Here is a 23,801-nt window from a genome sequence, read left to right on the forward strand (position 1 = left end):
TGCAAATAGTGGGTGCTACCCCACACTGAGGGACGATCTGGCAGTGTAAGATAGCACCATATTCTCCCTTAAGCAAGGCAAGATCAACAGCCTCTACAAAGGAACATCTCCTTTGTGCCAAAAAATAACTGGTTTCTTTTTGTAGAGTTGAAACCTCATAGTGGGCTCCCATGATCCTCAAGGAAGGGCAGCGATGAGCCTTTCTGCACCTCACCTGTCTCTCCCTAAAAGGAACTGAGAGGCTTAATTTAGCCAGAAGTAACTCATACTTGGCATTTTTCGGGCTTTGACCATCAACCACAACAATTAGATGTAGGCAGTGGCTTCCTGGCTTGGAGAATAGCAACTCTTGCAGGAATGCATGTTGATGGCCCTTCTCTGATGCACTGCCCTACATTAGGGCTATTTACTGATGTATGAGTGGCACAAGGGTATCCACAAGGCAAAATTTAATCTTTGGAGGAAGGAATCAATAAGTATTATTTTTGAAAGTGTACACAACCACAAATGTATTGCAAGGAATTATTCAATTTTGTACCATTTTTGTCTCCCAAGGGATATATAGGAGCACTTTAAAAGAGGAAGTTTTAAGTATTTGAAATTGCTTTGCAGATTTTCCCATGCATCTCCAACATTCCTCAACCATTGCTTGCAAAAACATAAGTAGGTGTGGCTGCAAAGATACTTGACCTTGAGTAAGACTTTGATACTTCCTGTACTGCTTGTAATGAACTATTAAACTTTCAACCTGAAAAGGTAGAAAGGCACATTTTGGGTCATATCTTGAAGGTCATGTAATGCCTTTTCATGTCTCATTTCATTCAGTGGCCTCTTATGTACTCGTGAACTGTAGGATGATGATGGTCAATTTTGCTATGATGATCTGCTGGAGAAATGCTCTGATTTTCTTTGTCTCCGCTTACAATAGCCTGCAGTGTGCCCTTGTGATGGTCATGTCTAACCACAGAATCTTGCTTCAGTCCCTACTTTCAGTGCTCCTGTGTGGAACAAAGTAGAGCTAAAATCTTGTATTTTCAGTAGTGGTTTCTAATTCATTAAATTATCATATCATTGGTTTTATAAATCTGAAATTTATACATTTCACTGAAGATGTACATGTACTGTTCTATTAGATTTAGAGAAAGAACTGACCAACAATTTTAAAGTGTGCTAAATGCATGCTTGCATATTTTCTGTTTAATCTCAGAGAATTATCTGTTGGGATTTTTTGTTTGTTTGTTTTTTTCCCAAGGCATATCTTTTGAGACAGTGCATTTCTTTGTTACTGTATGTGTTTTAAATCGTAGAATCATAGAACCCTTAGCATTGGAAGGGACCTCAGCCATCTGGTCCAGCTCCCCTACAGTGAACAGGGACACCACAGCTAGATCAGGTTGCCCAGGGCATGATCCAGCCTGGCCTTGAAAGTCTCCAGGGACAGGGCTTCCACTGCACCTCACCACCCTCACTGTAATAGACATTTTCCTTATATCTAATCTAAATCTACTCTCTTTGAGCTTGAAGCCATTTCTCTTTGTTCTATCACCACAGATATTGCAAAAGAATTTATCCCCTTCCTTCCTGTAGCTCTCCTTTAGGTACTGAAAGGCTGCTATCAGGTCACCTCGCAGTCTTCTCTTCTCCAGGCTGAACAGCCCCAGTTCTCTCTGTCCTCATAGGAGAGATGTTCCATTCCTTGGGTCATTTTTTTGGCCCTCCTTTGGATGCATTCCAACAGGTCTATGTCTATGTACGGAGGACTCCAAATCTGGACGCAGCACTCCAGGTGAGGCCTCACTAATGCAGAGTAGAGGGGCAGGATCACCTCCATTGGCCTGCTGGCCACGCTTCTTTTGATGCAGCCCAGGATATGGTTGGCTTTCTGGGCTGTGAGGGCACATTGCTGGATCATGTTCAGCTTCCCATCCATCAGTACCCCCAGGTTTTTTACAGCAGTGCTTCACTCAGTCCTTTCACTCCCCAGTTTGTATTGGTAATAGGGTTTCGCTTGACCCAGGTGCAAGATCTTGCGTTTGGATTTGTTGAACCTCATGAGGTTCACCTGGACCCACTGCTCAAGTTTGTCCATGTCCCTCTGGATGGCATCCTGTCCCTGTGGTGTGTCAGCCTCACCCTACAGCTTGGTATTGTCAGCAAACTTGCTGAGGGTGCGCTCAACCCCACTGTAGATGTCAAATTTCTAGTGTTGATGTGGGTGTTTTTTTTTAATTATGAGAATACAAGCATATTTTAGCTAGCATGTGCTTTAACAAGGCTTAATTTAAGTGATAGCTTGACTTTTAACTTTATATTTCTCTCATTTTATATTATTTTGCAAGCATGTATCTTCAGTACTTCTACTATGAAGTTGTTAAATCTGCACAAAAAACGTCATCTGAAATATGCTTCCAAACTTCTTAGTGTTCTCCACAAATTTGAAGTAGTCCCATTTATCTCTGTGCTGTAGGATTGTTGCTGATGCTGAAGCTTGTGAACTGGTGTAATAAAAAGAGTTGAGAAATACCGAACTGACAGAAGTTCACCTCGGTGCAGAAGAGCTTGTCTGAGACCTGCAGCTCTCCTGAGATGGGATAGGGATTATGACACCCACATGGGTGTCTGCAAAGGGTGAATCACATAAATATCCTGAGTTGGGAAGGACCCACATGGATCACTGAGCACAATTCCTGGCTCTGCACAGAACCATTCAAAATCCAAACCCTATGTCTGAAAGCATTGTCCAGACACTTGAACTTGGTTTGATGCTGTGACCACTGCCCTGGGGAACCCATACCAGGATCAAACCACCCTCTGATGAAGAACCTTTCCCAAGCCCCCATCCTCACCCTCCCCTGACAGAGCTCCATGCCATTCCCTTGAGTCTTATCACTTTCACCAGAGAGCAGAGCTCAGTGCTGCCTCTCTGCTCCCATTGTAAAAAGCTGTAGGCTGCCATGAGGCCTCCCCTCAGCTCCTCTGCTCTGGGCTGAGCAAACCAAGGGACCTTTCACCATTTTCATAGTCCACCTTCGGATGCTCTCTAATAGCTTTATGTCCTTACACTGTGGCCCCCAAACCCACACCCAGTGCTCAAAATGAGGCCACACAGCACAGAGCACTGTGGCACAACCCCTTCCCTTGTCAGGTGGCAGTGCTGGGCCAGATGCATCCCAGGTCACAGTTGGCCCTAGCTCTCTAGTCTGTCAGGATATCTCTGCAATCTCCCTACCCCTTAGGGAGTCAACAGCTTCTCTGACTTTAGTGTCATCTGGAAACTTATTTTTTATATATTCAAGCCCTTTATCCAAGTCATTGATGGATTAAAGAGAACTGGCCCTAAATGGAGCCCTGAGGAATCCTACTTGTGACTGGCTGCCAGCCTGATGCAACCCTATCTACTATAATTCTTTTACTGAGCCGTCAGCCAATGATTTGTCCATTGCATTATGGTTTTTTTTCTAGCAATAAGGATACTGTGAGAAACAATATTAAAAGCTTTGCTGACATTTGAAAAGGTTATATCAACTGGGTGAAAGAGGATTTCCTCCTAACTGCAGAGTGGTGAGTGTGAGGAAGTGCTGGTCATTAACAGGATGGAATTGTTCTCCTAGAAGCAAGCTTCCCATGTTCATTTCATTGCAGAGGAATTATAATATTGTTAGTGCAGTCCTGTTGTAAGTCACTGCAGAAAATGAAAAAAAAAAAAAAATTTAAAACAACCACCAACAAAGCAGTACAGTAAGAATTAAAAATAAAAATAATTTTTAAAAAAGTTGACCTATGTTTTAGTTTGTTTCAGTTATGTTCCCTCTTTTACCCTACTAACACTCCATCTAAAGTCTGTATTTTTCAAAACTGAAAAATGGTTCAAAGGCAGCACTGCTACTGTGGGAGATGAAGCTGTGTGCTTGAACAGTGTCATCTTCTGGGATCAAGTCTATGTCTATCACTTTTCTTTCTAAGAGTTTACATGTAGGTTCACCTCTCTTTCTCAACTGCCCTCCACCTCAGATGTATCATTTCCAAATAGACTTAATGGCTGGCACGTAGCTGTCAAGGCTTTGGAAATAATGGTGTTCCTTGTCACAGCTTCTTGGAGCATCTCTTGCCCCAGTTCACATCCTTTTTCCTAAAACAACTTTTGATTCCTTAGTATTACTAATTTATTCTTCCATAGTGAATGAAGTGAATCAAGATTTACTGTTCACTTTCCTTTGTTAAAAATTGATAGCTTTACCTAATATAAATATAAAAACAAGGAAAAGGAAAAAATATATATGTTCTTTATTAATAGCACAGACCAGAAAAGACTAGTAGTAAACTGTTAACCAAACAACTTCATAACACTAGTATTTGAAGGAGGGCATCATAGATACTAGCTTGTGGGAACCAAGGAACCCTCAAGCACCCATGTTTCCCATGCATTGACTGTGACTTCTACATTCTTTGCTTCAGACCTGGTGGAGGGTTGGTGGGTTTTTGTAACTTCATGATAAGAATTTTCCAAGGCTGAATGCAGAGAATTTGAGTGGTGGCTGTTTCCCACTGAGAAGATAATAACAAGAGTATACTGTGCAGATAGCAGAAATGTTTCTTGAGACGGAGGCTTGCCAGTCATAACCCAGCGAGGGGGCTGTGCCCATCACCAGGCTGTGTGAGTCCCTGCCTTCTCCACACTGCTCTTCCCCTCCATGTCTTTCTCAACATTCCTCTACCAGGGTGCTCTCATTCCGATCCAGCTACTTTCAGCTGGTTTATTTTTTCATTTCAATTATTCGTGTTGTCAGCAGTGCTTTAAGGCACTAGTGTTCTTGATGCTGTGGAGAAGGCTGTGTCCTGTTGTTAATTAGCTATTTTCTCAAATCATTTTCAACTGTCAAGGATTAGATACTCAACTGGGAATTGAAGTCATCAGTTTTCTAGGACAGGAGTTGAGAGAAGTTATGTTAAACAACTGAAAAGCAGCTTCCTATGTCTAGTCTTTTGTTGGATCTATTGCCTTGCCATTTCTCATGTATTTTCAAAATACATTTCATCTTTTTCTTTCTTTTTTTTTAATCTTAATTTGTTGGGGAAAGTTTGGTTTAGGAGGGCCTTCTACAGAAATCTTGTAACTATTTTTCATAAAATAAGTAAAATACTTCAAATTTCTGTTACAGTTTCAAATCTAAGATATCCATTTCAATGTCTAGACAGCCCTTTATTAGTAAAATAATTGGGAAATTGCAACAGATGAATGTTCTTTCAAAAGTACAGTAGTTTAATTGAATGCTGAAAGGAAATAGTTTTGATTTTTCCTTCTCTGTCCACAGTGTATCATAGTTAATAACTCAAATGCTTTTTCTATGATGCTTCATTAAAATTTTTCTTGACTTGCACAGTCTCCACAAGGTTACTAAAATGTATTCTTTCAGAATCCATTCCACTTTCTCAAGGTATCTGCATGAACTACATGAAATCATCAATACCAAGAAGAACATGGAAATAGACAGGGTTGTAGGTTTTTTTTGTTGTTGCAGGTGGGTTAATATCTATGGAACTAATGTTACATTAACTGACCAATGTAACTAGGAATAAGTTTTCAGTGATCTCTAGTACAGTACTTGTTACTGCATATGTATCCCCTGATACATATTCTTTCATCCTCATTAAGACAAATTCACGTATATTCTCCATTTCAAAGTCTGCATTGGGTTTCTTGTTAGTTCAGAGGTGGCAGGAAAATAAGAAGAAGAGTATGGCCCAAACTCAGAAGCATGCATGAAAGGCTGAAAATCTCCATCATCTGGCTTTCTCTGACTGTTTTATCCAAATCTCTCATTTTAGGTGCATTTCAGTTGTTCCTCATGACAGAAAATAATGAAATGATCAGTATGTGTTCAGAAAAATAAAAGTCAGTTTTCTCTCAGGAGTGCTTGCTAATGTCTTGCTGTGGAAAGGTGTAACTCAACAGCAGAAACTTCGGCAGTGTAGTTCAGAATTGCACGTTCTGCATAACGAGTGACAGGTCTGCCAGGGTTTTAGCCAAGATTATTGTAGTGTTGTAGAACCAGAAGTCTAGCTTTCTTCATCTGTAAAGATGAGAGAGACCTCACACATACCCAAACATGACTGCAGCAAGCACACAGCTAGTATTTCCACAGGCAGATAGTCACAGACTTGCATCTTTGCTGTTGTTAATAATGCAGGGTCAACTGGAGCAGCTTATTCAGTTAGTCTTAATTGTTATCCAGGTCAACTGGGGGTTACTAATCTCTAAGCTGTAGTCACTTCACTGTCCACATTATGACAGTCTGTACTGAGTGCTGTAGCACTTAATGATATAGTTCAGTTTGTGTGCTTTCATATAACAAGTGTCCTTTGACTCTTGACAAAAATATATATGTATAGATGTTAGCTGTCTTAGAAGAGCTAGCATTGGTTCTTTTCAGCAGCTAAGCTCTCTAAGATGCAGTGGAAGTGAGAAAATTAAAGTTGAAACATTTTATCATGGACAAAGCAGGGAGGGAGGTCAAAGGTACGCAGGAGCCACATAAACACAAAGTGTATTTGTTACTGTCTGTCAAAAACACAGAAGATTGGTGCTGCTAGTGGCAGCTGAGGTCATTTCAGGTACCCACTAGATCCAGGACGTTTTAGTCTAGGACACAGATATTTCAGGGTCAGTTCATTTTTAGGAAAGGAGGAATAGCGTCAAATTTATTTCCTACTTCCTTTCATCCTTGCTTGTAGTAGTCAGGGTAAATCAAGAGAGGTGTACTAGTAGAGGTTCAGGGTCATGGTTAACCTGTGAACTACAACATTCTGTCCTTTTATCACCAACAAACCAAATCTCCCTGTCAATAAAGGCAATTTCTCCCATGAGAATGCTGGAAGCACCTCTGTAGGTAAATAATCACAAGTTCATGAAGACAACACAGCACTAATTTCTTTTAGATAACTAATAGTGCTAAAGATAACTAATAGAAAACTAATAGACTGTGTTTTTTGCCAAGAAGGTGCCAATTTGACAAACCTTGGAGGTACTCCAGCATTAGAATCTGAGGTAGCGAAAATGAGCTCCTTGAACTGAAGCCTGTAACCAGACCCCAGTGATGAGACTCAGATTAGTAGTTGCAAGAAATTTTTCAGCAACCCGTTATTCCCGTAGAATGCAAAGGCTTCTTCTGTTGTTTCTCCTGTTCTATCTGTTCCTCCAGGTGAGATGCATTTGCTGTTAGAGAACAACCATAGCTTTCTCCTGAGCCTGTCAAACCAGTTGTTCTCCTTCAAGGAAAAATTATTTGCCATTACAGTTCAGTAGTATTCTCACTCCCTTAATATCTGCAGATTAAAAAGGAATAACGGATCAAAAAGAATGATTTGCTCTGATTCTCATGCTGATCTTTTGGTGAAACAACTACGTAGCCCACATTGTCTAGAGTGAAAGGTTTAAAAATTTCCTGTTGGTTTTGAAATCAGTGTTTGAAATAATAAATAGGCTTTCCCCATGAACAGCTGTAGAACAGTCAGTCTGTTAATGATGTTCTCCAGAAAGTTTCCCATGAGTGATGAGATTTTGGAATCCAGAGAAGATGTGTGGGCACACTTGGCTACCTCAAACCAAGTGTAATGGAAAAATTAGATTTCATAATGGATCTGCAGAACTATACCTTCCTATTCAAGTTAACATGCCTATCTTGTCTATCTTCTGGACAGCTCTTACAAGTTACATTGCAGTAAAAGAATATATTTTCAGCATGATGATATAAAACTATTTCCTTCAGTATTCAGTGGAAAATATTTTCTCTTTTGTCTGATTTGAAAAAAAAAAAAAAAAAAAACCAACAATCCCCAAAAAAACCTTTTGTGAAAGTTCTCCAAGTAATTGGTTGCAATAATAATTTTTCCCAAATCAGTTAACTTCCCTGTATCTAGTTGATTCTACTTCTAGTACTGTCAAATTATAAGAATCTTCTGCACGCAGAAGACAGGAAGCTTTACTGTGTTATATAAAAGAAAAGAGTTGACAGTTTCAGTATTTCCGCTTACTACCTAAGGATGATAGGACCTCTCATAGGCTACTTCTTGTTTTGTAGACAAACTCGATGTGAAGCCAGACTCACCATCAAAGTGATTGTGTTAGAGTGTGATGCTAGCAAGCAACATCCGCTGGAAGACCTAAAGTTCTTGTAGGTTCAGAGTAAACTGTCTCAACAGCCAGCTTCAGCAGAATCTCAATTTCTGAAATTTGTAGACTGTCCGTGTTGATACTTACATTCATGTTCACAAATCATGTAGAGAAAACAGTTGTGCAAACTCCATTCAGATGATTTCATTAGCACCCTGCTAATCATGAGACCCATCTGGCCAGAAATATTAGGAGAAAAATAGATGTCACTTATTCTGCATCAACAGTGTCTCTTCAGAGTGCTGCACACATCTGGCCCAAAGCCCCCAGTCCTTCCTGGTGGTTCAGAGCCAGTCATCTGGCCTTCCTGGGAACTCAGAGACCATCCCAAACTGTACATTCCTTGGAGCATGAGGGAGCACCGAGTCCAGTGTACAGGCTGCTGGCGGCATATTCTGGACTCCTGGGTTGGGAAGGTATCTTAACACAAAACTTGCTTAAACAGTTGCAGCCTCTTTAAGAGATTTAGCTTCTTTCTACAACTGAAATAGCCAGTAGTAACTTATATGTGAATGATCACGATGATTTTGATAGCTGTTCCCACCACAAAAATAGTTACAGTTTTGTTTAAACAGAAGAAGAGCACAGAATGGAAAAATTGGCATGCGATAGACTGAGTTCCTGCAGGGCTTTTAATTTTCACATACTCTTAAACTCATGGAGCCTAATGAGCTTAACATTTTGGCCAGTTGCACAATTTAGAAGTTTCAACAGTGAATGGTTTTTGGACAGAAAAAAAATGTTCTCACAAATATGAAGAGTGAACAGATGTTACTATTGGTGCTTCCAACGCCTACTGACAGAAAACATCTGTGTTGAACTTCCTGAATTTTAGGATCTTGAGAACACTCCCACACACCACCAAAAGCCATTTGAAAACAATTGGGCTGGCAGATCAGTTTTCGGGTCTATTACTAAATGTTCCAATAGGAGCAGGTGCTGCTTGTTGTCTTGTCTCTAGGAGCCTGGCTGGCCAAGCAGCAGCCGTACCACTGCCCGAAACAGGACCACCACCCTTTGCTATCTGACATTTTAGGATTTTACATGGGCTGTGATTTAGTAAAAGGCATAAGGAACAGCTGATTCTAGTATTGTGACTCTAATAAAACAAGTTGAAAGGATTAGAAAAAAAAAAGTATAGGTACTAGCAGATTCAGAGAATTACCACGCATTGCATGTTGCCATAGAAAGAGTCTGGCTTTTGTAATCCTGTCAAAATCCATGCTGAATGAACAGAATTTTCTTCTGTTTTGAAAACATACTCATTGTGCTAAAAATGTCAGGCATTTGCTGTGCCTCAAAATATTCAGTCCAACATTTGATAGGTACCATAGCCAAATTCTGCCCTTTTGTGTAAGCATGATACAGCAGCTGTCACGATGTAACTGGGAGTTCCTCCTGCTCCACACCCTTCATATTAATATTTGTCTGCTTGGAAGAGCAAATTTGGCAAGGTGATTTTCCTCTCTGGTGATTTCTTTTGTTGACTAAAATCTTGTCTTCTCCAATTAATAAAATGCTAATGAATGGTTGCAAGAATAAATCAATGTCATTTTAGAGCTCTGTAAAACATCACCAGTTCATGATCTCAACTTTACTACATATGTTTGATTCAAAGTAGCATCTCTAAGTTATTTTAGTTAACTGTTCTTTGAATACTGCTTTTAGTTGGAACTAATATTTACAAGCCAGTAAAAGTGTATTTTTTTCTGGTTTTATATCTGTGTTAGATTGGTGCTCTCCATTTTACCAACATAAAATGCCATTCATCACACTTCCAGTCTTGTGCTAGTCCAAAGTACCTGACACAGAGTGAGGCCAGCTCCAGTTCTGCTCACTTTTCTGATCTCTATATGTGAAGATTTCCCCCTGATCCCCATGATCCTCCCATACAAAAACCTTAGCAAAGCTGTAGTTAGTGTTAAATGTAGTTAGAAATTTTGTTCTGCCTTAAAAAAAAGATGATAGAAACTGAGCTGAGAAGTTGTGCAGAGGTGGTGACGTTCAAGTAACTTCTGCTAGCCTAAAAGAAATATGTTTCTGCATAACCAGAAAGCAAGCAAGCAAGGTAGGGGCCAGATGATATAACTGGAATAAATTAATATGCTCTTGACTACATGTCATTATCGTCATCTGATCACTTTTTTACACTGAATCATTTCTAATTTCCAAGAAAATCCCACTAATTTGCATCACTGCCTGCCAAGTTCAGTAAATTTATTGTATTTACATCCAGCTCTTTTTTTCAAGCAGCGTGATCGTCATGCTGAAGTTTATATCCTCATTCTAACTGTCAAATGTACAGTTCTGGAGCCTGATCGTTTGGGATGTTACCTTTTTGCCCAGTTTAGAAAGCAACAATATGGAGGTCAACATTTGTGCTAGGGACCTAAGTTCTTACAGACAGTTAAGAAAAACTGGTACATTGAATGTGTATTCATCTGACCTAGTTTGAACATCTGCATTAGGCTGCATCATGCCAAAAGATGTCACCCTCATCTGAAGGGACATTGGGATGACTACACTGAATGTAGATAGATAAATGTCTACATGTGTTCATTAAATACAATCCTTCTTCCAAAAACAAACACACACACACACAAAAAAAACCTCCAACCATATCCCTTTCAAGGCCTTCCAAATCCTACTACATAATTCACATCACCAGACAGTATATTTGCTAATATATCTCAATTCTGATTCTGTATTACCAAGGCAGTAAATTACCAGGAAATTAGGATGTGAATTTACAGCTAGCACTGACATACATGCTGACCCTACTACAGCTGACTCCTCAGTCGTGCTGTGTTGGTAGAAGACTTCCTATGTACCACACAGTAAGAAGATGAAAGCAGGCAGGCTCTCCAGATATCTGGTGCATTGCAGACCTTGCAAACCCAAGATTCCTGCCTACCTCATAGTATTTTTGTGCATCCACACTTCAGCAGGGATGGCACTCTGGATTTCAGAGCTATCCCCTCACTGACTCTACAGACAGAAAAGCCCTTTCCTTCTTGCCTACTGCTTCCTGCTCTTACCTTCTCCTTCTTCCTCTTCTCCTTTCTTCCAATGACCTTTTGAAGACTTGGCATGGAAACTCAAGAGAAGTTTTGTCTAGATTTGCCCTTACTGATGTTTGCAAAGCATGATTCCAGTATCATTCTTTCTGCAGCAGCTCTGCAAAGCACAGAAAGCATTTCTGACATGTGCTTGTATGTGTTTTGTGACATGAAGAAACTTCTAACTGGTTCTTTCTGAGTGTTTGACCGACATTCCAATGCATGTTTTCTTTTATGCTTGTTTTATCTTTTTGGGTGACATAGCAACTTTCTGGAAGATCACAAATTCATCAAAGTGTGGGAACAGAAAACAGTACAAAATTATTTCATTTACTGACTACAAAAAAAAGACTGTGGTTCTGGTAAAGAGAATCCTTCCATAGTTCTTTTTTTAAAGAAGACTTAATGTTTATCCCTTACTTAACAAAGAAAAAAAAAAAAAAAGCCAAAAAAACAAGAACCTCCTGCAAGCTGAATCACTACTTTGGAATTAACATTAATGTCATTCGGTCACTGCTGTCCTGAGAGAAAATGTCACAGGTCCAGACAATGCAGCTGAAAGAACAGCAAATTTTACCATGCCAAACTATCTTCATTTTTCAGTTATTTTTAACTTAAAGTGAACTTTCTAATTTTTGTTTACTTTTCGATATAAATAAAATGGCTTTTTAACAAATGAGAAGAGGAGCTTTTTCTGAGAAAAGGAGCTGGAATGTGAAACTCAGCAAAATACCCTTCTGTAAAGTAGGAGAAGATAAATTAAAACTAGAAATAACCATTAGCTGTGGCCCTGTTTCCAAAGCCTGCTGACTCTGTCGCTGCTACTCCATGTTTTAGCACTGGAAACTGTGCAGTCTGAGACACGTGAGAAAGATCTGTCTATATTCAGACAAGCTTTTTTGTGTCCTAGAGGACCGGGCCCTTCTGTTGCATGAAATAAAAGGTGAGCATAGGCCCTTCAGGAAGCCATGCTGCGCTGTCAGGAAAGCTGCCTCTTCTGCTGCCTTCTTCCCTACCTTGCAGGCCTGGCCTGCTGCCCACTGCAGGAAAGGGACACAGTCACAGCCTTGAGGAGTTAGAAATCAAATGGTTGCCATAATGTGTGTGCTAACCAACTTACACAGGGAAGCTTTGAAAGAAAAGTGTTTTAAGCTCAGTTTATTCCAGTAATCACTGAAAAATGTGGCTAAAAGAGATTCACATTTGAGGAGAAATACCACATGCTCTGCCCATCTCACTCTCTATACCACAGCTGGGTTTATGAGCTTATTCCTTTGAGCTGAGGGGAGCACCAAGGCCATCCATTTTCAGTTAGACTCGAAGATTGCTTTAATGTGCCTACTTCTATGAAAGCTGTCTAAGGGAACTGCAAAATCCCTAAATTTGCTATCAAAAAAACCATAACTTTTCTATCTCTTTCCTGAGAATCACACATTTAATCAGCTGAAAATTTTCCCATTTTCCCTAAAACTGATTTTATTCCCTGGTGAGTTGCTTTTTGTTCTGCTAGTTTCAGTCTCTGGCTAGCGGGGCTGCATCCAGGTTCTTGCTGTCATTTCCTTTACCCATCCATCCTCTATGGTCACTGTGCCAGACTGAGCCCTCTCACGAAAGCCCCAGCTCCCTCTTGTCCATCACAGTCAGATCCCCCTTCCTGCAGGAAGTGAACTTGTCCTTTCACAAATGACCTTTCTAAAATGTCAGGGAATTAACCTCCTTTCTTCTTGTCCACTGTTAAATAAATTATGTCCTTCAAGGGTCATTTTCGTGTGGGGAATACTGAATCATCACATTCCATGTACAAAATAAGCAGTTACAAAATAAAAGTCCGTAATATAGTGGTGTGGGCTCAATGACCATGAAGCTCCACAGTAATTCTGGTTTTGTCCATTTCTTCATTACTGCAGATAACTACTTTTCTCCTTTCTTCATATCTAAACACTGGTGAGTTTCTCGTCAATTCATGATGATCAATCTTGTGTTTTAAAATCTTTGGAACAGGATCTGTCATTCATTGTGCCTTTATTTCTATAGCACCCCAAAAAATTGATTGCTCTCAAAATTCGCACACTTTCCTTTACGCATGTAAATTTAGCAGTAAATGGGAAAGAAGAAAGTATTGCAACATGACATCTCTTTCGTTTGGCTGGTTCTTAAAAGAACTGGAAATTAAAGTTCAAGCTGTAATACGCGAACATTCAGTACAGATCTAAAAGTCTGTTCAGGATCTTCTTAAGTCCACTGGGACTGAATTGCAAAATACAGTTATTAAATTCAATGACAACCCTGACAGCATTTTCTTTCATGCACGTCAGTGGACAAGGGACGATGTATATACAACACTGCAAATATTTTCTGGGAAGATTTCCTCCAGGCTTCCTAAATTTCTGACCTTTGCTCCTCCCTGTAAATAGCTTTTGCACATGACTGTGCTGGCCACAGGGATTGTATGAGACCTCTTCCAGTCAGCTGGAGTCTCCAGAGGAGCAAGGCAGGGACTGCCTGTTTGGGAGTATGTCCTGATACTGGCAGCTTTGTAAATTCATCTGAATGTTAGAGGAAGTTTTATAACAAGAGCAAAGAGGAAGGTAAAAGTCTTTGTTGGTCTATAAGGCATTGCATCCATCCACTTTTTCCCTTTCTTTTTGCAAGCTCCCTCTGATATTCTTTGCCACAGAATACCAAAAGCCTCACAGCCCTAGCCTGTTAGTCCTGTGGCAGCAAGTGGCAATGATACCATGCTCTGCATACTGGAAGAGTTCCAGTTCCCCCAGCAATATGCAAAGTCTTCTGCTGGAGAGCCATTTGGGCCATAACACATCTCTGCATTGCTTTATCATGTAAGAAAAGAGAGCACCAGAGGAAGTGCTTTGTGAGTTATCTAAAATACAACAGCCAGGGATATCATGTTTCCCTATGCTTGCCTTTTTCTTTTTTTTTTTAACCTGGAAATTTATTCCAAATATCATTTCTTGGCCTTGGAGAATTTTCTACAATTTCTGAACTTCCAGGAGCACAACCAGAGCAGTAATGTGCATGGCATGTTTCACACAGGGGAATTCCAGACTCTAATAAGCTTTATTTGACTAAACCTTTCAAATTTATTGTCTTTGCTTAAATCTCCTTACTGACCTTTGCAAAAGAGTGCGCATTCTAAGGTCATTTGCTAATGAAAAAGGGACATACTTGTTCAACAAAAGATTTAACATAAAGAGAGCAGAGGAAAAGCTGACATGTCTGAGTTAGCTAAGGTTAATAAAGCTAATTCAGTTAACAAGCCAGGATGCTAACTGACTGAAGAACTCCACACACTGTCATGATATTAACTAATTCTTCATCTCTAGCATCATGATAGTTCCAGAATGATCAATTATCATATATTTCTTGCAAATAATGTTAAATTATCCATCTACATCAACCCCAGTTCCTCAACCATAACCAAGGAAGGCATGGGAAAGGGGTGCTGGCATTGCCCAGCTCTCCTGGTTTCCCATGCCTTGTTTACTTATTTCTTCATACTGGATAGGAAAATCGGGGTGCAAGTGGAAATGATATTTGGCACAGTTCAGAGAGGCAGCAGTTTCCCACACAGCGCTACCTTTTCAGTATGCAGAATCCATGATTTCTTTCTTTGTGGAAGGAAATTAAATGTTTATTTTCAGAACTTCTCAAAATTAAGTTGAATTCAGATATCTAAAATTGAATTTGAATAATTTTTATCTGTTCTTTGCAAGTATGCAGGATATGTTTTCATCATTATTGAGTGTTCCTTTCCATATCTGGGTATAAGGGAAGGACAAATTGTCTCAAGTTATTTAGGCCTTACATCTTTATAGGTATGATGGAATATTTTAACTAGATATTTGCATAAGAATAGATACACTGTACTTAAAAAATCTGCATTTTTAAAAACAAATTAAATACCCATTATTTCCCTTAAAAAGGCATTTCCACAGTGTATGCTCATTTGTACTCTCTCAAGCCCGTTATACTTAAAGGTAGATAAGAAAAAGTGGCATCAGAAAAGATTTTTGGTTTTTTTTCCTGATCTTGTGGCTTAGAAGCATTCCAGTGGTTCCAATCAACAGCTTTCTATCTCAGGCAAGTAGCTAAGAAAAGTGCAGCTGTTCTAGACATGGGTCTGCACCTCCATGGGTGACTTCTAGAGATTAACTGATTTTAAAAGACCCAAAACTGCTAAGGTAGAGAAAGGTGCATCTGCAGTTGCCAGCTGTGACTGGCATAAGGAAATGAGCTGCTGCTTACTCAGATGTGCATGTCTCCTGTCAACAGGATTAGCATGTTTTATATGTGTCTTTATTTCTTCTCTATTTATTAAACTGATAAATGGAAAGACATCGGCCCGCTAAACATCAGTAATCCCCATGAGCAGGCTTACTTTAGGAGTAGGGAACTTGTATTAAGTTGTGCTTTGTTGTAAGCACAGGAGAGATTATCTTTCATGCTGACAGCTCAAACACTTAAATCCCTGTTGTCTTTTGGCAGTGCTCCTAAACAATCAGTTCTGTCAAATTAATTGCAACAGTATAGCAAAGGATCCACACTGTCAGAGATCCATACTGGTTGCTTGTCCCTGAGGAATGACATGTATTTCATTCTTTATACTGGCTCATTCCTAGACTTTTTACAAGAAAGAAGAATTCACTGAGTTTTGTACAGAATTTGGTTATCTCATCTCCTTAGGAGGAACTTGTTTGATGTAATACAGGGGTCTTAAAATATAAAAACGTACTCAAACTGTTGTTACAGCATTTTTTCACAAAACAAGTGTGGAAAATAGATTGTTTTTCTGTTGTTGTTGATTGTTTGTTTGCCTGCTTTAACTAGAAGTACACTATGTTTAAGTCATGGTATTTATTTTGGACTTTCTGATAAGACAACTACAGCATATATAAAATATAGTTATATATAGATTGTTGAAAATGAAATGTTTAAATTGTGTCTCAACTGGGGCTATCCCTTATTAGGAGCATAAAAGTTTGCATAAAATCAGAAAACAACATTCATTGGCTTGAGTACTGCTTTCTGAGTACAAATAAAATGGATATCTTCAGGTTCATTTCTTTGAGTCTCCACACTGCCCTCTTTTATTCCTCCCATCTCATTTACATTTAATGGAATTGAACACAGAACATTCAAAGCATCCTTCGATAGGGACATCGTTTAGGTCTTTCTTTCCAGGCACAGATGTGAGTGGGAAAAAAAAGTAAGTTACTCCAGGAAGGTGGGATAAGAGAGATTTTCACTATTTTTATGCAACTGTGCCATATATTTTATCCCACAATGTTAGTTTTGCATCAGTTCGTTTGTATAAATACATATCTGCTTGTTCATGTTCTGCTGCTTGGTGAGTTACTGGTGCTGTTGGGGAGTGGTCTGTGAAAATCTAATTGCATTTTTAAAATACTTTCATTAGAATCTGTTTAATTAGAGTGTTTTGGTAAATGGTGCTTTGTGCTATTTAAGCATCTCTCTTCAGAAAAGACCGTGGCTACTTACTGTTAGTGTCATTAGTGCAATGGGTACCCCAGAGCACAAAAAGCATAAGTTCCTTTGCTGATCCTGCATTTGGAACAGTTTTCAAATACATTTGTTCACAGATCTCAGCCATACTGTCACAGTTTCAGTACCTAAACCACCACTGTGTCATTTCAAAATGATTTTTTCTCCCTGTGATGAGCTTTGTGATGCTGGCAGTCAACAGAGGATGATTTTCAAACAGTGTTTGAAGTGGCCTTAAGAATGTCATTAAGGCTGTTCTACCAAACCAGTGCTGGAAGGCAGCTTTTAATGACAGGGAGCCCCCAACCTTTGTGGGTGCCCCTAATGGCATATGTGTCAAGACACTTTCAGGCTCCAGTGTTAAACAGAAGTATTGTCCCAGACAGGCAGAAATTCATGCCATTAAATATCAGTCTCCATTTGTAAGAAATGTCCCAATAAACAGATTTCACAGTTAAGCATATTTTAACTGCTTGGAGTGTAACTGATTATGTCTCATACCACTGAGAATCACTCTTGAGAAGTCATTCTGCTTATTCCAGAAAAAACACCTTTTTCATAGAGTAGCATTGAATACAGCAAATATTGATTTGATCTTTCATTTCCAAACAACGTGATCACTTTGTTGGAGTTTCTTTGTGTGGTGTCTACCTTCATCAAAGTGTCTGGTCTACTGGAATAAAAAAGGTTCTGTGTTTCATTTCTTCTGAAGACGTTGACTCCACTGCAAGGAAGCTGAGCTGCAGTCGAGCTTCATGCATCTCAACTGTTCCTAAATAAATGCTTTTTTATTACTTTTATCAGGGCCAGCCAGGCCAGCTTGGATCACAGGGGCTCCCTGGACCACCGGGATTGATGGGAATCCCAGGACTGCAAGGTCCTAAAGGTCACAAAGGTGAAAGAGGACATCCAGGAATAAGTGGACCCAAAGGAGAAATGGTAACTTTTGAATATCAGATGTTTTAGCTAATGAGCAAAGTACTGGATGGAACATCATTTTAATTGTGCTGTTTCATTCTAGGGGCTAAGAGGAGTCACTGGTTTCCCAGGGGCAGATGGCATTCCTGTAAGTAGCTGGTTACCTCATGTTGAAGAAACCACCAACTGCAAATATGGCAGACTGTGTACCTTACAAAGGCTGCAAATGTGGCAGCCTTTGTACCTTAATGCGTCTGGTCTGAATTCTGTATCAGCCACATACACAGTGTTAAGCTAAGGGCATTTGCTGAAGTAAGTGGAAATGCAGATGCTCAACAACAGGATGAAATATGTGCTCCTGCTCATTCCCTCTGATAATCAAGGTCTGTTTGCTTTGTCTTATGGAGAAATCCCCTTGTAAAAAAAAAAAAATGACAAAAAAAGAAGGAAATTCCCTGTGTCCCTAGAGATTACCCAGAAAAGTATGTTCTTTTATGGGAATAACGTGTGAGATAAGTACTTCACATCTCTTAGGCTTGTGAGCGAAGGACACCCCTGGGTCATGCCTTAATTATTTCAAAGCTGTAAAGCATGTAGAAAGACCAATAAATGTAACCATTGTTGTGTGGTTTGTATCTCATACAGCGTGCATGAGATGATCTTAAAAAAACTGTTTAGTATCTAACTTTGAACAAATTGTCCAGGTCCATGAATGTGAAACATTCAAAGAGGAAAACTGGGTAAAGTTCACAGCACAGTATTTTCCCAGCTTACACTTCTTTATATCTTGTGTCATAAAATAACAAAGAAATCTGAGTCATTGGAATCCCTGGACAGAGTTCCCAGGCTTGGGTTTCCTTTGTAGTGCTCCCTGACACCAGGGCCTTGCTCTGCAACCCACACATCCACATCCACTCAGCTTTCACCCTTTTTTGTTCCTGAAAAACTCTGTATTGAGTTTCAGGGCTTTCTCCTCTCTCCTCTCTCTCCTTATCACTCTTAGAAGAAAATCAGAAAACCTTCTTTCCTATTCCTATGCAAAATTCTGTAGCCTATAATTTCATTTACATTTTCATCATACTGAGTTGTTTTTCAGTGCTGTCCTCCTGCAAACATATCACTCTCCTGCAAAGCTCTGTGTTACTATGACTGGACAACAACTGCTACCTGAGAAAGTTTTCTTTCTTAGTCCTGCTTCCACAACCTCTGCAATTGCACTGTCAGGAATAAATACCTTCAGATATTATTTGAATCTGCATGCTTATTGTGTGCTGCCTTCAAGCCCTTGCCCTTCCCATTTGGTTATGTTCACCAACCAGTTTTCCTAGGCCAAGGCATAACACTGACCACCAGAAGGCAGATAGGCGCATATATGAACTGCAACAGCAGAGTACTAGGATATCTAGGGTCTCTAGGGGCTAGAAACCGAGGAAGGATGCTGTGAACCTGACTCTGTTCTGTAGTGCGGAATGCAGGTACTTGATGGAGCTATGAAATGACATGGACAAATTTCTTTTTCTTCTAAGCAAGGGAGCAGAAGCAAAGATAAAACCTGCTTTAGGTAGCAAAGAAGAAATAAACGTATTCTGTTTATGTTAGTTTCTGTTTTTCCTGACTGAGCCTCCTGGAAGAAAGATGATAAAGGGCAGAATTTCTTCCCATCAATCCCAATACAAACCAGTAGCAACTGCAATTAAGGTGAACAACAGTAGTGCAGTGGAAACCCATTATAAGGCAGGAGTCACTTTTCCCTGCTTTCCTGTATCTCAGAGGTTCAGTGTGGAGCTTCTACATTGCCCTCAGCAGCCTTGGTTTGAGCGTCTGGTTTCTTCCCATCTCTGTACTTATAACTTCATCATGGCACTCAACCAAGCTCTAAAGACATCAGTGATTTTTTTCCTAGCTTGGAAGCTATTCAAAGCCAGTAATGAACCTTTCTTCCCACTCCTCCAGTGTGAAACACTGAAATTCTGAACAAACCCATTTCTTGGTGACTCCCTGCACAGAAGTTTCATCTGGCTTAGTTCTCTGCTTAACAGAGACTGTATTGAACATAGCTTTCTTACCCTTTCTGAAAGGTCCTTCACTACTCATGCTGTCTGGGGCATATGGTTCAAGCTGCAGCTATATTAAAAAAAGGCACTGTCTGTTTCTTTCTTTGAAAATCATAGTTTCCCATGGATCCAAGCCTTGGGCTTAATGTGAGAATGTCTAAATACTGTGTGACTACAGGAAAAGGAAAACTAGAAACAGATGGATAGATAAACACTTTTTTTTTCCTCAACAGGGTCATCCAGGGCAGCCAGGATCAAGGGGGAAGCCAGGTCATGATGGCTGTAATGGGACAGTAGGTGACCCAGGTGACCCAGGAACACCAGGACACTCTGGTTTCCCTGGTACCATTGTAAGTAGCTGACAGTAAATAAATACCTGAAGCAAAGATGATTACTGAAATGAATTTCACACAAGTGTGTGTTGGAAACATATGGAACAGGAGATCCCTTTTGGCCTAGCAGAGCATCAAGCATCCTTGTGGATCTACCACAGACATGCCCCATAATTCTTTGGGCTGACAGGTCTGCTCAGAGCTATACCTGTCACGCAGGTCCTGCAGGGAGATTACTTCAGGAAAACTGTACAGTTCCTGATGAAAGTAACTTTTTTCTCCCCTATCTCATACCCAACATACTGGCTTTCTGTGGAGCAGGAGGTAGGATCGTGCTGAGGTGAGCACTGGAGCTCCTGGATTTACTAGTCCATACATCAGCCCTGATGAGCTGCTCCTCTTGATGTGATGTGCTCCTGTAATATCACAGTAACAGCGAGTTCTTCTCCCTGTATCTTAAATCCATGTTCTTATATACCGTGAGGGCTCGTGCTTGTTTATCAATCAGAAACTTCCAGAGTTAAACACGGTCTCTACTTTTAAACAGTAACGCATACATACTCATGAAAAGCCTTACAAATATTTTTTATTACTCTTAACTGATGATGTGTTTGCAGACAATATGAGATTTTACTCCTTTTTCGCTCACAAACAGGGAGTTCAAGGACCAAAGGGCCAGAAGGGGGAGCCCTATGTGCTACCGCCAGACATCGCCAGCCGACATCGGGTACGTGTGCAGCCCCTCTGAACTGATGAATTAGCAATCCATGCTCAGCAAGGTGTTACAAATGGTGGAGAGTGAGTTTTTCTCACATTCTGGATGAAATGTTCCCAGAGACCCACTTAGATTCTTTGTAGGTTTTTCCAGGCAGCTTCTGCTCTCTGATTACAGCAAAGCCTATCTGATATCCATGGAGGTAATGTCCACTCATTGCGAGGACTTCTAGTCCTTCTGGATGGACAGCAGATACAGTTGAGCAAATACAATAACCTGTCAATTGAAATTCTTTTGTAAGATTGTGCTTTTAAATACCAGTTCAAGTATTGTGCTTCAAGTATTATCTTCTTTATTCAATGGCTACCTTTATATCATTTGTGGCAGAGTCATTCCTGTGTTCAACTTTTGTCCATTAAATGATTCTATTTGATGTTATCACCCTTTCTTTATAACTTCCATGAAGGAATTTGGTTAACCTGTGATAAAATACGCTTCCATGTCTTGTTTGGTTCTATAGGAAACTCCAAGTATTCTTATGGATACTTTTACATCCTAATCCATAAAACTTATTTTTAAATTATTTGTATCTTTTTTTCAAATATATAGTTTTGTATAATTTGAAAATATCTGATAATAATAAGTGCTTATATTAACTGTTAGAGTATAAATTGTGACAAATTTAAATACAAAGCATACACCTGATCTATTCTGAGCACTTAATGGATCTGCTGAGTTCATTTGTATATATTTTGTGCCAGTGGTGAGTGCCAAAATATATCTTTCTGTTGACGTACTTGTAGCAGCCTATGTTTTTTTTTAATGGAATCTTCTCCTTTCAGAAACTTCTTAAGTTCCGATCACTTGTTAGCTCTTAGTAATGATTACAGAACTGCTCAAGTATTTTGCAGTCAAAGATAGATACTTGCACCTGTACCATTTCAGAAAGGAAATGGTTCCACAAATTATTCTGTTAACTAAACTCAAGTAAACTACATATAAAAAAAACTTAAGATGCTATTCAAAATGATTGAAAGTGTCTGGACTGAAGACCACATTATTTATGGATGTTGGAAAGTCTTTGCAGTAGAACATTTTTGGATCCAATTTCCAAAAACATTTCAACATGTACTGCAGTTAAAATATGTGGTCACTGAAAACAGTATGTTCCAAGTGCTTTTCAGTGACTCAGAAGAGGATCAAAATGATTTGGTAATTCCCATGCAACTCATGAAAAATGGTCTTGTACATTTCATCTAGCGTTGTATCTCTGATTCTGCTACTGGTTTGGTCTTTCAAAATGAACTGACCATGCTCCGTTGTCCATCTTAGCCTTGCAGTTTGGTTCCTTGACTTCCCTAGTCAACTTGGTACTCTCCAAATATATTGTTTGCAACTGTACTGTATGTAGAAAGTATAAAATCTATCTACGATAAAACACGTTAGATTATGTCAAAATATTCATTGAATGTGTCTGTATGTAAGGATTTGTACAGATTATATGTTATGATTATTTAAAATACCTTTTGTAATAAGAAAATGTAATGAGAAAACATTTTATTTCATTTTGTACATCTTGTTTAATGCATTTTTTACTTCTTTGTTTTCTCTAGGGAGAAATTGGGGATCCAGGATTCGCTGGTTTTCCAGTAAGTAGTATTGTAGAAAATTATAATAAATTGTCAGTAGAAACTGTCATCAGAACAACATTAATTGATGCTTGTGTGTTTGTTTTTCTATTTAAAGGGAGCTCCAGGTACACTGGGTATTCAAGGACCTATTGGTCCAAGAGGAACACCAGGAAGACCTGTAAGTATGCTTAAAATACTTTCTGTAGGAAATTATCCTAGTGGAAGAATCATGTCAGCAAGATTCAGTATATTAGACTGTAAAGTAGCAAATGAACTGAAAAAAGAGGTTTAAAAGTAATGAGTATCTGTAGTTGGATACAAAACCTTGGAAAAAGCACGGAGACACTGATTCCACAGAGATCAGTATTGCACAAAGAATTGCAGTACTTTCTTTCACCTTGTATTGCCCAAGGCTCTTGATTTATATTGCTTTTTTTTTTTTTTTTTTTTTTACTTCCTTGAGTGTCTTCTTTGAAAAGATTATTGAATGTAGCCCATTTAGGTATCTGTGACCCTCCACAGCGAGTTATCAAAGATATCAGAATCTAAATATATCGCTTTTCTGCTTGTAAATGGTATTTTATTAGCATTAGTTAACTTTTCTCATTAGTTTTTAGAAAACAATTTTATTTTTAAACTTTTTTTTTCAGTCATCTTTGTCAAAAGTCAATGCTTACAGCATTGGAGTTGACAACTGCTGCTGAATATTTCTCTGAGGAGATTGTGTTCTCTCCATATATCATTTTCTACATTTCTTATTTGCCACGGTTAATGATTTTATGGGTGAAAGCAGATGTTCAGATTCAGTGAACTTCGATTCTTTTAGGCTTGCTTTATTTTCCTGTAAGAAACCTCATAGCATTTGTTTTGTTTTTTTCCTGCTTGTTTTTCAACATTTTATTTTAAATCTGCTCTATATCACTGGTTGGGGGGGGGGCCCCGGGGAAAACAAAAAACCAATATAAACAAGCAAAAAAAAGCAGTGCTTAGAAATTCTAGGGCTAAATTCATAGCATGCTAAGCCTTCCCAAAGTTCATTTTCCACAGTGTCTGTAATATCATCTGGAGTAAGCTGTGCCATATATTTCTCCTTTGGACGTATTGAAGCGAGATCTCCATAGTTACTGTTTTTCTATAGTGGATCCTTATATTTAATGAGCTTCACAAAGCCTGCAATGACTTGTATTCTCCCTGTACACTGGGTGCAACCCATGATTGCAGTCATGCAGTCATGGCAACATCTCTTTTGAACACTGCCACTGTAGATGCATCCCCACTATCTCCCACTCTTAACAAAACTGATACATCTTTGTAATCTCTAAAGCTGTGATTCTCCTTTGGGAAGGACTTAGAAAATGCTTCCAGGTTTGTACTGTCCTTGAATCTTGGACCCCACATG

The 23,801-nt window shown here is 39.3% G+C and overlaps 1 protein-coding gene across 1 annotated transcript in view; it reads left to right on the forward strand.

The window, feature by feature from the left end:
- COL4A2 (collagen type IV alpha 2 chain) overlaps positions 1–23,801 on the forward strand; it is a 135,191-nt gene that overhangs the window by 69,126 nt on the left and 42,264 nt on the right. The window contains exons 4-9 of the mRNA XM_042810331.1: positions 17,557–17,691; positions 17,774–17,818; positions 19,958–20,074; positions 20,712–20,783; positions 22,385–22,420; positions 22,518–22,580. Coding sequence (XP_042666265.1) covers positions 17,557–17,691; positions 17,774–17,818; positions 19,958–20,074; positions 20,712–20,783; positions 22,385–22,420; positions 22,518–22,580 — 468 coding nt within the window. The remainder of the gene's footprint in view (positions 1–17,556; positions 17,692–17,773; positions 17,819–19,957; positions 20,075–20,711; positions 20,784–22,384; positions 22,421–22,517; positions 22,581–23,801) is intronic.

The sequence above is a fragment of the Centrocercus urophasianus genome, unplaced genomic scaffold, assembly GCF_019232065.1.
Source record: "Centrocercus urophasianus isolate 14NV4802_14NV808 unplaced genomic scaffold, USGS_Curo_1.0 seq_12, whole genome shotgun sequence".
Lineage (NCBI taxonomy): Eukaryota > Metazoa > Chordata > Aves > Galliformes > Phasianidae > Centrocercus > Centrocercus urophasianus.